Genomic DNA, 16,212 nt, shown 5'->3' on the forward strand with positions numbered 1-16,212 from the left:
TGGGGGCAACACTACGGAAGAGTCGGCCTACCCGACTCCTCCTGAGTCTTGCCCGAAAGGTTATGTACAAAAATAGAAAAGGCCCAAATGATTTCTCTTCTCGCAAAACCTCCTGGAAAGACACTCTTGGGAGCAGGTTAGCTCTCTGCATCCCGATGGGCAGAAGGGGGGGGTTGTCTGGGACGGGGGGGGGGGGGGTTGTCGGTCAAGAGGTACAGTAGAAAGCCTCAATTCACGTGGCCAGGCTGGAGCTCGGATGCTGATGGACGACCGGCTGGGCTCCCTTGGCTCTGAGCGGCGTTAAGCTTCGGGAGGAAAAAAGAAGGGTCAGGCGGGATGGGGGGGAGCAGGCCCTTCCTGTAGCCAGCGGGGAGGCGAGTAACCACTGGGCAGGGCTGCCCCCACAAAGACGCCCAGCTGAATGGGAGAGGTTGCCCCAGTTCCTGCCCTCCCTCGCACTGGCCTGGCAACCTCAAGAGACCCTCCTTTCGCTGCTCCCGGTGCCAAAGGGAAGGGTTTGGCTGAAAGCCCTGGGGCTGAGCAGCCTGCCGGCTCCCCACACATTTGCCCCGCCTCTCGGGGAGACGGGCACAGCCAGCGTCTCGCCGTCCTGTCGTTTGCCAAGCACTGGCAGCCCGTCAGCAAGGGGGCAGTAACGGCGTCATGCAGGTTGAAAGCGAACTGGAAATGGAACGGGGGGCTTCCTCCTCCCCGCAGCCATGTGGCAGACCCACTTACTTTCGTCTCTGGCCTTCATGCGGGCAATGAAGGAATAGCTCTTGTTCCTCCGGTAATTCTCGTAGGGGTCGTCCAGGGCCACCCCCACGCCCTTGTACTGGTCCCACTTGTCTCGGATGTCGCCACCTTTGATGGGGTCTTGGATCCCCTGCTCCTTGGCCCCCAGCCCCCCGGAGCCGCTCCACCCTGGGGAAAGGGGAAAGCAGGCGGTTGGCAGGAGGGAGGGAGGGAGCTGGGGCTGGTGGGTTGCAGTGCTCTGCCAAGCCCTCAAACGCTCTACGTTGGCAGGCAGACCCGCAGAATTGTAGAGGGACCCAGAGGGTCATCCAGGCCAACCCCCGGCAATGCAGGAATGTTCCACTCAACGTGGGGCTCGAACCCCCAACCCTGAGATTAAGAGCCCTGTGCTCTACCGACTGAGCTGCCCCAGAGAGAGAAGGCGATTCCTCTGGAAGGCTTTTAATTTCACATTACTGGGACCTTTGTATCTCTTCCCCCCCCTTCCTCCCAGGAGCTTGGGGTGGCCTACACAGTTCTCCCTTTCCCCCTATGATCCTCACAACGAGCCTGCAAGGTAGGCATGAGGGCAAGGAGTCAATGACCAGGCTGGGAGCCGCCCAACTCCTGGCCGAGTGGGAATTTGAACCCAAGTCCTCCTAGCCGGAGGAGTGGAACAGGCCCCTGAGACTGACCCCACCCCTGGCGGACAGAGCCATCGGGCACCAGGTTGCCTTACCCATCTTCACCAGCATCTGGTGCCCCTTGTTCTCCTCTCCGAGTCTCGATTCGGGGATGGGGGGCCCTGAACTGGATCCCAATCCGGCCGAGGAGCTACAGAAGGGGCGGGAGAAACCAAGGAGAAGTGAGGATTATCGTGTCGATCCCTCAACCCCCAACCCCAATCCTTCCCCCCCCATCCCAAGCCCCTTCGCGGCGCCGAGTCAAATCTTACGGAGGCGTCTGGCTGCGGGATCGGGACCGGTGCCGCCTTCCGGGGGAGTAGGATTTTGACCGGGACCTGGACCGAGAGCGGCTCTGAGAGGAGCGAGAGCCGCTTCTGCTCCTGGGAAGACGAACGGAGGAAGAAGCAAAGTCAGCCCCCTCCTCTCTCTCAGGAAGAGACCGCCCCCATCCCAAGAGAGATCTCGAGCGTCGGAACAACTTTGCCACAATCCGGAAATTTTGCCCATGGCGTGACTATTTTCCATCTTCCCATTTCGACTCTCTGGCACCCTATCTAGCAATTCCAAAATACAGAAGCGCTTTTACTCTCGCGAGATTGAATGTCTTGCCCTCGGCTGGACTTGACTCTTCCAATATTGAATGTCTTGCCCTTGAGGGGCGATTCCAACAGATTCCACACGAATAACGTCCCTGCGGAGATGGCAGCCCCGAATCGGTGTCCCATGCCCTTCTGGCTTGCCCTCTTTACAAAGACTTGGGGAGTGAGATTATCCCCCCTCTTTTATTGTCCGTTCCGGGTCGCCCAGCCCCTGCCCCAGTGTCCTTTCCCTTGGCACATCAAGATGAGCAGGGGACAGCAAAGGTGGCAAGGCTTTTAGCTCTTATCTGGAGAGGCTGCCAGGTAGAGAACCTGCAACCTTCTGCATGTGCCGAAGGGATGCAGTGGCCAGAGAGGCAAAAGCTTCAAAGGCAAGTGGGCTGGAAAAGAAGCCGTCCGGCCGGCCAGAAAGGCAAAGTCCGCATCCCACCCACCCCCCTGCCGTGCCAGCAAGCGAGACCCAGGACCTCCTGCCCTGCCCTTCCTCCTCACCTGGACTGGGACCGGGAGTAGGACCGTGATCGGGAGCAGGATCGCGACCGGGAGCGGGAGTAGGAGCCGGAGGACTTGGACGACCTCGAGTTGGAGCGCGAAGAGGAGCGCCCTCGGCTCTTGGACCTGCTGCTCCGGGATGGCGAGGGGCCGCTGGGCAGGGGACAAAAGGGGGTGAGGGTCCTGAGTGGTGCTGTGCCGCGGGGGCATCACCCCAAAGCTCCCGGGAACCTCAGCTGGCCCTGTGGCCCCCGGATATCAGCCAAGCCAGGAAGCCGCCCCATCCCAGGGGACAGGATCTCCTTCCCCTCGGTTTCGATACAGGGAGGGGTTCCCTCTGCACCTCCCCACTCCCCCTGCTGGCGGCACTCTGCACGCTCCCCGGAGCCCCGTGCCCACCTGTTCCTCTTCTCCTGCCCCTTGCGCCGCCGGGCCCTCATCTTCGCCCGGAAGAACTCGTACAGACCGTTCTGCTCCCAGCCCTCGCTGTAGGCAAAAGAAGAGGGGGGCATTTTAAGAAAAATATCCTGAGGTTTTGCCATAATGTGTTGTTGTTGTTTAGTTGTGTCCAACTCTTGGTGACCCCATGGACCAGAGCACACCAGGCCCTCCTGTCTTCCACTGCCTCCCTCATGTTGGCGGCTTCGAGAACACTGTCCAACCATCTCATCCTCTGTAGGATTGGGTGGCTGTTTGTATGCGATGAAGCTCTGGGAGGAAGACCCTTCATCGCATACAAACAGCCACCCAATCTCACACAGCTCCTCACCCACAATAATACAAAAACAGGACTCAACATGGACACTGGTACCAGAGCCTGCAATAAACCCAGATGCCAACTTTGCTGCCACATAAACCCGGATAACACCATTACTGGTCCCAACAACATCAAACACACCATCTCAGGACTATTTAATTGCTCATCTTCCAACATTGTGTATGCAATCAAATGCCAACAGTGCCCTTCAGCTCTCTATATTGGACAAACAGGCCAAACCCTACGCCAAAGGATAAATGGACATAAATCTGATATCAGGAATCACAAGACAGAGAAACCAGTAGGAGAACACTTCAATCTCCCAGGACATTCTATAAAAGATCTCAAAGTAGCTGTCTTAATACAAAGAAATTTCAGAAATAGACTGGAAAGAGAAGTGGCTGAATTGCAACTAATCACCAAACTTAAAACCATGGAGAAACCTGGTTTGAACAAAGACATTGGATTCTTATCTCGTTATACATAACAAAGCCATCTTTAGCCATCTCACCCCTTGCCTTTCCCTGCAAGACTAATTGCAGCCGTTTAGAGTCGTCAACAGGTTTTCCACACTTATCAGCCTATCACCCATTCCCACCACCCTTCTGAGTAATACCCCTCCCCACTCCCCCACTATATTTAAGGATCTGGTGACTTCTGTTTCAGTGTATCTGAAGAAGTGTGCATGCACACGAAAGCTCATACCAGGAACAAACTCAGTTGGTCTCTAAGGTGCTACTAGAAAGAATTTCCCATTTTATATCGAACAATTAAAAACAAAACAGAATAAATAATAATTCATTACTTATACCCCACCCATTAAAAACACTATAAAACATCAAACATTAAAAACTTCCCTAAACAGGTCTTCCAAAAGTCAGAAAGTCATCTTCCGAGTATCTTAACTCTAGCGGTTAATTTTGCCATTTCGGCACGATCCATTAGTTTGTTACTGTGTTCTTTTGTGGCAATTGCTGCTTCCTTCCACCTCTGCTCATGTATAAAATATATTGGTATCTGAAGAAGTGTGCCTGCACACGAAAGCTCCTACCAAGAACAAACTTAGCTGGTCTCTAAGGTGCTACTGGAAGGAATTTTTTTGTTGCGACTATGGCAGACCAACACTGCTACCTACCTGTTAATAAAAATTCTTGCCGCCGTTGTTGCACACATGAACAATTTTATCATCATTTCCGCTATCTCGAACTCGGGGGCCATTTTTTAAAAAAACAAGCCAGCCAAAGGAGCCCTTTCTGGGCCTCGCATCTCACCTGTTTCTTGGCCGGTCGTGCGAAGGGGGGCTGTAGAAAGCCTCCACGGCTGCCAGGAGCCTCTCGCTGGGGGGCATGGGGGGCGGCAGGCGGATGTCTTTGGGGTCCAAAGGCTTGTAGTCATGATCCTCCAGCTAGGAGAGGAGGGGAAAGGAGCCGTCATGGCACACAGTCCAGCTGGAAAAGAATTCCCCGCCCCCCCTGGGACCATGAAGGAGAGGCCACGGGGGTCGGCCGAGGCCTTCTCCTGCCCTTCTGGAGGTGGGGACGGGGGCTCCCCCTCCCAGGCCACTTACTTTGACCAGGGGGGCCATCAGTCCGGCGGGGAGGTCGAAGTAGGGGACGTTGGGCACGAGGCTGGGGTCGTCGTGGTTGACGTGGGGGGGCCCCTGCCTGCGCATGTGGGGGGGCTGCCCATTGAACCCGTGGGGCGGGGGCCCGAAGTCAGGGTGCTGCGGGCCCCCCCAGGGAGGGTGCTCGCTGATCCCCGGGTGCGGCATGCGGTGGCCCGGGTGGTGGTGCGGGGGACCGATCTCTGCAAAGGAAGGAAGGAAGGAAGCTTCAGAAGGGCCTGAGTAACTGCATGATCCGTTGAAGTGACCTCCTTGGGGTGCAAGCCTGGGCAGTGTTTGTGGGGGTCCTGGGCTGCCCAAGATGACAAGACACCCCCCCCTCTAGGCCTCGCTGACGGGGGTCGAAAAGAAGGCAGAACAAGGCATTTGGCACCAGCTTGGCGGCAGGAGTTGCCGGAAGGTGGACAAGGCACCATCCAGCAAACTTTTTCAGCAGGGGGCCGGTCCACTGTCCCTCAGACCTTGTGGGGAGCCAGACTATATTTTGGGGGGAAAATATGAAGGAATTCCAATGCCCCACAAATAACCCAGAGATGCATTTTAAATAAAAGGACACATTCTACTCATGTGAAAACACAGATTCCCGGACCGTCTGTGTGCCAGATTGAGAAGGCGATTGGGCAGCACCTAGTTTGCCTACCCATGCCTTAGCCTTTCCTCCTCCCGAAGGCATACCCCATAAGGCAGCGGAGGTTTTGGATCAGAAAGTCCCACAGGAATTAACGTCCCCCGAGAAAAAAAAGTTTCTTCCAACTGGGCAAGGGCCAATATTATCGCTGAAAACTGGTTTGAAGTTCATATATTGCGAATCACGTCGTCCGTAGCTCGAACGCTGCGATAGATTGGTATACAGCGGTACCTCGGTTTCCGAACGTCTCTGTTGATGAACGGTCCGGAACTCGAACGCCGTAAACCCGGAAGTGAACGGTTTGGCTATAGAACGCTTTTCAGAAGTCTTCCGTACTAAGTTTTCCCGAAGCAAACGCTTCTGTTTCTGAACTCGGTCTTCCAGAACAGTTTACCTTCGAAAACCAAGGTACCACTGTATCGTGATGTTTAGCGGCTGATATATCATCGAACCAGATTATCTCCCAGGCCTAGCAAAAGACCCCCTTGCTCCCGGAGGCCCCCCCCCGCCTTAGCCCCTCCCAGCCACCCTTCTGCCCCCTCCACTCACCCTGGGGGAAGTCGCCTTGGGGGTAGTCGAAGCGGTGCGGGTAAGGGGGCCGCTCAAAAGGGTGGCGCGGCGGGAAGTCGTCCTGCATGAAGCGCGGGGGGAAGCGGTTGAAGTTGTGCGGGTGGGGCGGCTGGTTGAACTGGGGGTGCTGCTGGTGGGGCGGGAAGGGCCCCCGGAAGTGGGGGGGCCTCTGCATGCGGAAGGGCGGCTCCCTCTGGCCCCCTCCCCAGGGCGGCTGCTCGTGCTGGTTGTTCCAGGGGGCCTCGAACTGGCTGTTCCAGGCGGGGTCCGGCTGGCTGTTCCAGGGGGCGTCGCGCTGGTTGCTCCAGCCACTCTCCCTCTGCTCGTTCCACATCCCCTCGTGGTTGCTGTTCCAGGGGGGGCAGTGCGGGGGGCCCTGGTGGTGGGGGAAGGGGGGCTGCTCAGGCGGCTACAGGAGACAAAAGGACTTGGTTAGTGGGTGGGCGGGCGGGAGGAATAAAACCCTGTCTGGCCAGAGTGGTGGATGCACTGGTTCTCTCCCGCTTGGACTACTGCAATGTGCTCTACGCGGGGCTCCATTTGAAGGTGACCCAGAAACTGCGGCAGCTAGACGGAGGACTGGGAGTGGAGACCATGTAACACCGGTCCTGAAAGACCTACACTGGCTCCCAGGACATTTCCGAGCACAATTCAAAGGGTTGGGGCTGACCTTGAAAGCCCTAAACGGCCCAGTAGACCTGAAGGAGCGTCTCCACCCCCGGACACCGGGATCCATCTCCCGAGGGCCTTCTGGCGCTTCCCTCCCTGCGAGAAGCGAGGTTGCAGGGAACCAGGCAGAGGGCCTTCTCGGTGGTGGCGCCCTCCCATCAGATGTCAAGGAAATAAACAACTACCTGACTTTTAGAAGACATCTGAAGGCAGCTCTGTTTAGGGAAGTTTGGAATGTTTGAAGTTTTATTGTGTTTATCGCTGCCGAACTTTTTAATGTTCTGTTGGGAGCCACCCAGAGTGGCTGGGGAAACCCAGCCAGATGGGCGGGGTATAAATAATAAAATTATTATTATTTTTTTATTACTAAGGTCCCCACCCAAGCCCTCCCCTCCAGCTGCACGACCAAAGTACCTGCTGCTGTGCCCAGGGAGTGACGGGGTGTGGCTGCTCGAACCAGGGCGGCTTGTTGGGGGGGATGTGGTCGTGGGGGCCGGGCCCCCGCGGTGCAGCCGTGGCCGGGTCAGCGGCCCCGGCCCCCGTGGCCTCGTACTCGGCAGAGCCCGGCAGCGGCAGTTGTGGCTTCCCTTCGTCTGAAACAAATGTGGAAATGAGAGTCAACCTGAAGAGTCCTGTATACCTGAAGGAGCGTCTCCACCCCATCGTTCAGCACTGAGATCCAGCGCCAAGGGACTTCTGTCGGTTCCCTCACTGCGAGAAGCAAAACTACAGGGAACCAGGCAGAGGGCCTTCTCGGTGGTGGTGCCCGCCCTGTGGAACGCCCTCCCAGCAGGGGTCAAGGGAATAAACAACTACCTGACATTCAGAAAATACCTGAAGGCAGCCCTGTTTAGGGAAGTTTTTAAACTGTGATATTTTAAATGTATTTTAATATTTGGTGGAAGCCGCCCAGAGTGGCTGGGGAGACCCAGCCAGATGGGTGGGGTACAAATAATAAATTATTATTATTATTATTAATCTCCTGGGGGGGTTGTGGCTCAGAGGGCAGGGTACACAACCACCACGGACAGGGACCCCAACGGTACCTGTGGGGGTGATGGGGGCGGCCGGAGGAGGGGGGGCGGCGGCGGCGGCCTTCACTTCGCTTTCCGGAGGTGGGATTTGCAGTGGCGGCGGCTGCTGCGGCTGCTGCTGTTGTTGCTGCTGCTGCTGCTGTTGGCTGAGGCTGCTGACAAACTCCTCGTGCTGAGTTTTGAGGGTCTGGATCTGTTGCTGGAAGGCCACTTGGACCGGCTGGACGACGCTGCTGAACTCCATGATCAGGGTGGCCTGCCGGGACCACGGGGAAGGGGGTGGCATTTGCAGAGAGAGAGAGAGAGAGAGAGAGAGAGAGGTGGACAGAGGAGAGGAATCTTACAAAGGAACCTCGTCTCATTCATTCAGAAAAAACCAAGCGAGGGGCTCTTTTTAAGGTGCCACAAACATCAGGGGAAAGAGGAGGGGCCCCCTCAGAGAACAGTTCTGCTCAAGAGTAGACACCCCAAGTTTATTTGTGTGCTGCCCTCCAAAGCAAATCTTGCAGCATGAAGGAAAGCTGCAGAGTTTTACTAAGCAGTTTGCAATAATACCGTGTTTCTCCTAAAATAAGACACCGTCTTATATATTTTTTCAAATTCAAATTCATTCTTTATTACGGTCAAAGACCAGCTCTTAAAAAGGAGGTAAAGTAAAAATAAAAAATAAATACAGCGGATCCCTTGGACGAAACATTTTCCAGGGATGTTACATATATAAAACTCTTTGAACAAGATTTAAAAGAAAATTATTAATTGCATTACAATGTTAAAGATTTAAAATAGTGGCTGCAGAAAGCTGAGCCCGGCTCGCTCGAGATTCCATTGAGGAGAAACTTAGATGGGCTGAGAAGAAGGTCTATATCTGCAAATTTGGACACAAAATCTGGCAACCGCCCTGGTAATCATTGGGTCTTTACCTAACAAGAGCAGGTTGTATAACTGCTTTTCTGGGAGGCTTGCAAACCTCACCAGTATGGGGTCCATGATCTCCCTTCGAGCTTCTTCATATAGAGGGCATCTGAAGAACGAGTGTTCAGGGCTTCCTATTTCCCCTAGTGGGCATACTATATATTTTTTTGCTCAACAAAACACAGTATGGCTTATTTTCAGGGGATGTCTTATTTTAACTGTGTCGCATCGGTACGCTGCATAGCCACGCCTCCCCAGGCTGTTTTAATGGGAGGTACCACGTCACTATGGCTTATTTTCGGGGTATGGTTTATTTTTGGGGAACGGCTTATATTTCACAAATGCATAGAAATCCTGCTATGGCTTATTTTATGGCTATGTCTTATTTTAGGAGAAACAGGGGTACGTCAACGCTGCGTTTCTCTCAAACTCGGCTGTTGTCGGACTGCAATTCGCACCGTTCTGCCGGCAGCGACGCAGGGGAGGCGGAACGCAAACCGGAAGTGGAAGGAAATGGAAAAGAGCAACTTGGCCACTGGGCGGTTTTCAGCGTTTTGATGTTTCGGTTTGCCAGAAGCCGCCCAGGGCGGCTGGCGCAAACCGGTCAGATGCGCGGCGTATAAATAACAACAAGAATTAACTGAACAACAACACCAGTAGTAGTAGCAGCAGTAATAGGGCTGCCGTATTCTGAAGAGCGAAAAAGAGGACACCTTAACGTGCCAAGTCATGTGATTGATTATGTGGGGCTGGGCTTACCAACCCCCCCCCCAAAAAAAAACCCAGCATCCCAATGTTTTGTAGGTCTCAAGTTTCTAGTCCTCCAGAAGGAGGCTTTTCTTCCTTTTCAATAAAATAATAATAATAATAATAATAATAATAATAAGTATTCTCCAAAATCTCTTCCCGAGGAAAGGAGTCATTTTGGGGGAAGACCTAGCCGTTTGCTCTTATCGCAACCCCCCCCCTCACCTGGTATTGGCCCAATCCGAGGGCCGGGCTCTGGAGCTGCTGGATGATGGCCTCGTCGAAGTAGCCGTTCTTCTCCCACAGCTGAAGGAGCTGTGGGAAACCAAGAGGGAGAGAGGGGCTGTTATTGGGCTCTGGGTCTCCAGGCAGGGCCCTGGGCACCCCCGAGGCCACGCCAGGGCGGCTCACCCGGGCAATCTTCTGCTGCTTGTCCTCCTCCACGGCCAGGAAGCTGGTGCAGTAGATGGGGACCACCACTTTCTGCAAGGCGGCCAGGAGGTCCCGCTGCTGCTTGCGCTGGCTGGGAAGGGAGAGAAGGAGAGAGGAAGCATCCAGAGATGCATTTTAAATAAAAGCACACATTCTACTCATGTAAAAACACGATTGATTCCCGGACCATCCGCGGGCCGGATTGAGAAGGCGATTGGGCGGCCCCCGGCCCCCGGGCTTCAGTTTGCCCACCCTTGATTTAAATCGTGATTTAAATTGGATTTGATTTGAATCCAATCCACCCTGCGGCGGGGCGAGGCAGGACCTCACCAGTGGTGGAGGACGTCGTTGATCAGGTAGATCAAGTGGAGGCGCAACTCGAAATGCGCCCCCTCGGCGGTGATGCGGTTGCGCAGGTGCCCGGCCATCAGCTCGCAGTGGTGCGGAGACTTGGCGTTGCTGAACATCCAGTTCTTGCCGGCCTGAGGATAACAAAAGGGAACAGGCGGGGCCCATGACTTACATCGTAGAAGCCTGCACAACACAAAACACTGCTTTATTTTATTTGTTTTTTATCTTATATTTTGGAAATGTACATCCAGTTGTTTTTTTTCCCCCCTTTACATTTTTTGAGGCCCCCAAGAGAGTGGGGCCCTGAGCTAGAGCTTCTTTATCTTGTACGTAAATCCGGCACGGCTCTTTAGGGAGAATCCACAGCTGGACACAAGAGCGCATCCTCTGGGACACAGCGCTGCGACATGCGGCCTTCGACGCCTTTTGGGGGCAGCCCCCCTGCGACATCAGGATGCCAACCCCACCCACCTCCGAGCCCCGCCTACCGAGATGGCGTCTTTGGTGCAGGTGTCGATGATGGGCTGCAGCAAGTTGTCGAACTCGTTCATGTCCAGCTGGGTCTCCTCGAGGACCTTCTGCATCTGCTGTTCCACGGCAAGCGCGATGGCGGAAGTGATTTGCTCCTGGGGGTGACGCACACAGAGTTAAGGCCCCTTCCTTTCTTTTTTTTTAACTGCCTCTTTCATTTTTGTATATGCGTTCTTTATTGAAAAATAAAAACTACCCGACCACGGAAGAATGGCAAACCAAGTTGATGGACTATGCCAAAAAGCAAAATTAACTGGGAAAGCTCAGGAACCAAGAGGACAATAATTTTTTTTAAGTATGGGGGGGATTATTATTTATCTAGGACAGGGGTGTACAGCTTCCAAGAGACTGCAATTTACACCCACCATAATTAAACTGGCGGTGATCTACCCACTGCATTGACCAGACTTGTTGAGCTATTTGGGGGGAGCCTTCGCCAAAGTTGTTTTGTTTTTTGGTCGATCGATGAAGATGACGCGATCGACCCGGGACAGCCCGCGATTGACCAGTAGATCATGATGGACTAGTTGGACAGGCCTTACAAGATCATTGTAAGCAGATGAAAACATTAGCAGGATTTTAATCACACTTGTAAAGCAACAAAAACTATGGACAATTTAGACGGATTAAAGAAACGTCGATAGTGGACTGATATGCAGTTGTAAATGCTGACATTAGGACACATGGGGGGAAGTTGAATTTTAATTGACTTTTATATAAGTTTATTTTTTTAAAAACAAATGCAAGTGCGCAGAGTAAGATAAAATGGGGAAAAAAATGAGAAATGAGAAATAGTACCCACGTGGAAAACAAAACAGAAGAACAATATGTATATATATATTGTGTACGGGTTCCCTTGAGCCAAGAGCCCTGGCTTGCTTGCATCTCCACCCGCCTGCCCTCACCTGTCTCAGAGCCAGGAGGTGCTGCTCCTGCTGCTGGAGGTTCCACAGGCTCTGCTGGATCAGCTCCTCCATGGAGGGGGTGCCCTGCGGTGTGGCGATGGGGGCGGCCGCCGTGGCCAGGGCGGGCTGGGGCAGTGGCTGGATCTGTGGGGCGGGCTCCAGATCTTGGCTCTGCTTGCACAGCACTGAAAGGGAGGAGAGGGAGATGGGAGACCGTCACGGAGAGAGGCCAGGAGCTTGAGACAACAATTCCAAACCCTGCGCCAACTCGGGGGTGTTTTGTGGGCTGCGGGTGCCCCCCCAATAATAATAGTAGTAGTAGTAGTAGTAGTAGTAGTAATTTATTATTTATACCCTGCCCATCTGGCTAGATATAATAATAATAATAATAATAATAATAATAATAATAATAATTTATTTATACCCTGCCCATGTGGCTGGATATCCCCAGCCACTCTGGGCACTCCCACAGAATTAATGATAATAATATTAAAGTGATTAAAACAGGGCTGCCTTCAGATGTCTTCTAAAAGTCAGGTAGTTGTTGATCTCCTTGACACCTGATGGGAGGGCACCACCACCGAGAAGGCCCTCTGCCTGCTTCCCTGTAACCTCGCTTCTCGCAGGGAGGGAACTGCCAGAAGGCCCTTGGAGGTGGCCCAGCCCCCCCCCCCCAAACTCACGCTGCTGCTGTTCCAGGGCCAGCTTGTATTTGTAGTAGCCGTAGAAGTCGCCCCCGAAGAGGAAAGAGAACTTGGGGTTCTCCTTCTGCTTCTCCATGGTCATCTTCTCGAACTCGGGGCCGTTCCGTGCCACAAACTGAGCCAGCTTGTCAATGACATTGCGGAGCTCCTGGTCTGGAGTTGGGGAGGGTGGAGGGGGGGGGTGGGGAGAAAATTGGGGGACCAGTCAAGGCTTGCATCACGAGAAAAGGTCCTGACTTTCAGCTCTTCACTGGGTCACAGGGAGCGAACTGGCACAATGGCCTCGGGAGCACTTCCTGCAACCACGCAATAGCACCTTCGTTTGCACGACACATCATTAGACAATCCCTCAAGGGCATCAAAACAATTTCCCAGTATAAACCACCCCTATGCAAATCCCACTAATTTTGCACAGCAAACATTCCCTATTGGCCAGACCCCCTACCCGGAGTAGGCATTTAATTTAATGAATTTCAATTATCTTCTCTTGTTGTTTTGTTTTATTATTTCATCGCCCCCTCCCAGTTCCGGCCCCACGGTCAGTCTCCCCTACTCAAGAGTACACCTATTGACATGCAAGTTCCGGGGGGGGGGGAGGTTATTATCCTCATTTATTTTTGGGGGGGGTCTACTCTGAGTAAGGGGCGTGGCTAAAGGAGGGACCCCCCACCTTTATTTCGCCTTCCCCCCCTCGGGGTCCCTCAGAAGAGGCGAGGGAGGTCGGGAAATGGGGGGGGGTGGGGGTTCCTCGTGCTCCTGCCCCAACCGGACCCCTGAGCATACGCAGAGTGCCTGAGGGGGGAGAGACCGGAGACCCCCCCATCCCTCATGTGACACCCCCCCCCACAACCCCCTCACCTTCTGGCGGCGGCGGAAGCGGCGGCATCTCCATGGCGTCGGCGGCGACTCGAGCAGCGCCTCCGAACGGCTCGCTAGGCCCCGGGGCTGCCGCCAAGCGCGGCTGCTGCTGAAAAAGGGGGCGGAGTTCGCGACAGCGGCCGCCGCCAAGCGCCGTCGCCGTGGAGACCCCGCCGGGAGCCACGCCCACCTGCTGGCCGCCGCCGTGTTCCATTCCGAGGGAGGGAGGGAGGGAAGGATGGGAAGTTGCGCGCGCAGCCCCATTCATAAGGAAGCGGCGCCTCATTCATAAAGTTGCGAGGGGAGGCCTCGGAGGCTCCGCGCGGAGGTTACAGAGAGGCAGGATTTACGAATCAGCTAAACAAGCTCTAGCTTAGGGGGCCTCACTTTCTTGGGGGCCCCCAAAAAAATTAAAGGGGAAAAAACAACCTGGGTGTACATTTCCAAAAATATAATATATCTGTCTATCTATTTATGCCAGTGTCGGATTTACGTATAAGCTAAACAAGCTATAGCTTAGGGCCCCACTCTCTCGGGACACCCCCCCCCCCAATTAAATGGGAATAAAACCCCAGGATGTACATTTCCAAAATATAAAAAACAAATAAAATAAAGCCTACATCCAGCAACAGTGTTTTGTGTTGTGTAGCCTCCTGTTTTGTTATGTGCAAATGGGTTTAGATACCTGTTAGGTCCATAAATTAATATAGCATATATTCAACACATCACCTTGCCGACAAAGGTCCGGATAGTTAAAGCCATGGTTTTCCCAGTAGTAATGTACGGAAGTGAGAGCTGGACCATAAAGAAGGCTGATCGCCGAAGAATTGATGCTTTTGAATTCTGGTGCTGGAGGAGACTCTTGAGAGTCCCATGGACTGCAAAAAGATCAAACCTCTCCATCCTTAGGGAAATCAGCCCTGAGTGCTCACTGGAAGGACAGATCCTGAAGTTGAGGCTCCAGGACTTTGGCCACCTCATGAGAAGAGAAGCCTCCCTGGAAAAGACCCTGATGTTGGGAAAGATGGAGGGCACAAGGAGAAGGGGACGACAGAGGACGAGATGGTGGGACAGTGTTCTCGAAGCGACTGGCATGAGTTTGGCCAAACTGCGGGAGGCAGTGAAGGATAGGCGTGCCTGGCGTGCTCTGGTCCATGGGGTCACGAAGAGTCGGACACGACTGAACGACTGAACAACAACAAATATTCAACACAAAAAAACAGCGACAATTTGTTGTTGACAAAGGACAGCTGGACATAGAAAGGGCCCCGTTACCTTCAGTAGCTTAGGGCCTCATCAAACCTAAATACGGCCCTGGTCTCCCATACAGATGTTTGGACCACAGGCGCAGCCAAGAAGGGGGAGGGGGACACATCTTTTTCCTTTTTTAAAAAAAAAAAAGAAGACTCCACACGGCAAAGTTTCAATTCTTGCAGAATTCGGGTTTATTTACATTTTCGATATTTTAAAAGCATAATTACAACACACCCTTTTCTCCATTTTAACTAATTTTTTTTTAAGTTTGCAGGCTTAAAAAAGAAGAGAAAACCATTAACTTTTCTTTCTTTAAGTTTGCAGGGGCTTAAAAAAAGAAAAAACCCACAGTTCCTGTACATCAGAAGAAACAAACTTGTAAGAAGTTCCTCGTACTTAGAGCCGGGAAGGAACGCTGTTGCTAAAAACATGTACACCTGCACCTATCGGTTAAGAAACATTTCCTCCAGAAATCGCCCGCATAATTTACAAGTGACCGAGACTCCGGTCCAGAGTTTCTCAAACCCGGCCGTTGTTGGACTACAACTCCCATCGTCCCTGACCACTGGTCCTGCTAGCTAAGGATGATGGGAGTTGTAGTCTGTTCAAAGAAACAGCTGCAAGACACATGGAGACGGATTGGAGCATTCGTTTTCGGGGGCAGAGGCAACCGCTAAGCTGCTCTGCCATATCCCTCCTGAATATTTTTAGACAAGAGGGAAATCCCGCCCGTCCCCCCAGGCCAGGCCAGGTCCTGGACTTCACAGCCTCCACACACACACCCCATTACACCTCGTCCGTTCCTGCCTCCCAGGCCACCTTAGACCACAGGGGGGGGCTTTGGCCATGAAAGGGCCACCGGTTCACACCTCCAACTGGCTGCAAAGGAAGTATTTGCATTTCGCAGTTAGGTCGGCAGGAAAAGGAAGTAGAGAGGGGAATCAAACTTCGGTAATTTTACAAAAATTAAAATTAAAATACAATGCTCTGTCGACGCGGAGATTTTGAAAAAAGCAGATTATGACGATTCTTTTCTGAACAAGACCCTCCATCCCAGGCGGTGGCTTTGCTTCTTCGGGGAAGGGGTTTCACGACACGCTCCAAACCAAATAAAACGGCAACACCCGGGCGGCACACACACACACACATATATATATACAAGGACTCAAGCACTCCGCCTTCCCTCCCCTTATAGATATAACACACTCAACACACAAACACGCTGCTCCCGAAGCAAACAGGCCGAGGGGAGGCAGATGGAGACATTGGGGGCGCCTTGGGGAGGGGCGAGCTCTGAATGGGAAAAGCTCAGCTTTGGTGTCCTGCTGTCCCAAGAAGGGATCTCGCCATCATCGAGAGAGAGGGGAAGAAATCCGCCGGATGAAGCAAGAGGCTGTTATCTGTGGGGGAAGGCACAAAATTTGCCCACATCGGGGACCCCCCCCCCCGCCTCGAAGAGCAGCTGCTCCCCACCTATGGCTTTCTCCCTCTCCTCTCCCAAGAGACTATTTTTGGGGCGTGTATGTATTAGAAAGTAGAAAGGAAATAAGAGACAGCAGGTGTGAAACTATACACCCCTGCTTGTGTCCAAGGCCGGGGTGCTGAGACGGAGGAAGAGGGCTGGCCTCTTGAGAACTCCTGCCCCGCGGTCTCCAGCCTCCCCCAACTACTCTTTCCCTTTGGCCAAGCCAGAAACATGATTACGAAACTCGGGCAAAGGGACC

General features: G+C 53.3%; 1 protein-coding gene across 1 annotated transcript; it reads right to left on the bottom strand.

The window, feature by feature from the left end:
- Nucleotides 1-225: 225 nt before the first annotated feature.
- On the bottom strand, nucleotides 226-13,322 carry CHERP (calcium homeostasis endoplasmic reticulum protein). The gene is made up of 18 exons (XM_033136639.1): nucleotides 13,235-13,322; nucleotides 12,356-12,529; nucleotides 11,673-11,857; nucleotides 10,725-10,862; nucleotides 10,216-10,367; nucleotides 9,865-9,976; nucleotides 9,679-9,768; nucleotides 7,807-8,050; nucleotides 7,175-7,353; nucleotides 6,071-6,500; nucleotides 4,837-5,075; nucleotides 4,541-4,674; nucleotides 2,912-2,998; nucleotides 2,513-2,665; nucleotides 1,691-1,801; nucleotides 1,475-1,569; nucleotides 739-924; nucleotides 226-305 (listed from the first exon to the last, which is right to left on the bottom strand). Exons 1-18 carry the CDS (start codon nucleotides 13,266-13,268, stop codon nucleotides 301-303), a joined length of 2,748 nt encoding a protein of 915 aa, XP_032992530.1. The 5' UTR covers nucleotides 13,269-13,322; the 3' UTR covers nucleotides 226-300.
- Between the last annotated feature and the right edge of the window lie 2,890 nt (nucleotides 13,323-16,212).

Source organism: Lacerta agilis, chromosome 18 (genome assembly GCF_009819535.1).
Source record: "Lacerta agilis isolate rLacAgi1 chromosome 18, rLacAgi1.pri, whole genome shotgun sequence".
Lineage (NCBI taxonomy): Eukaryota > Metazoa > Chordata > Lepidosauria > Squamata > Lacertidae > Lacerta > Lacerta agilis.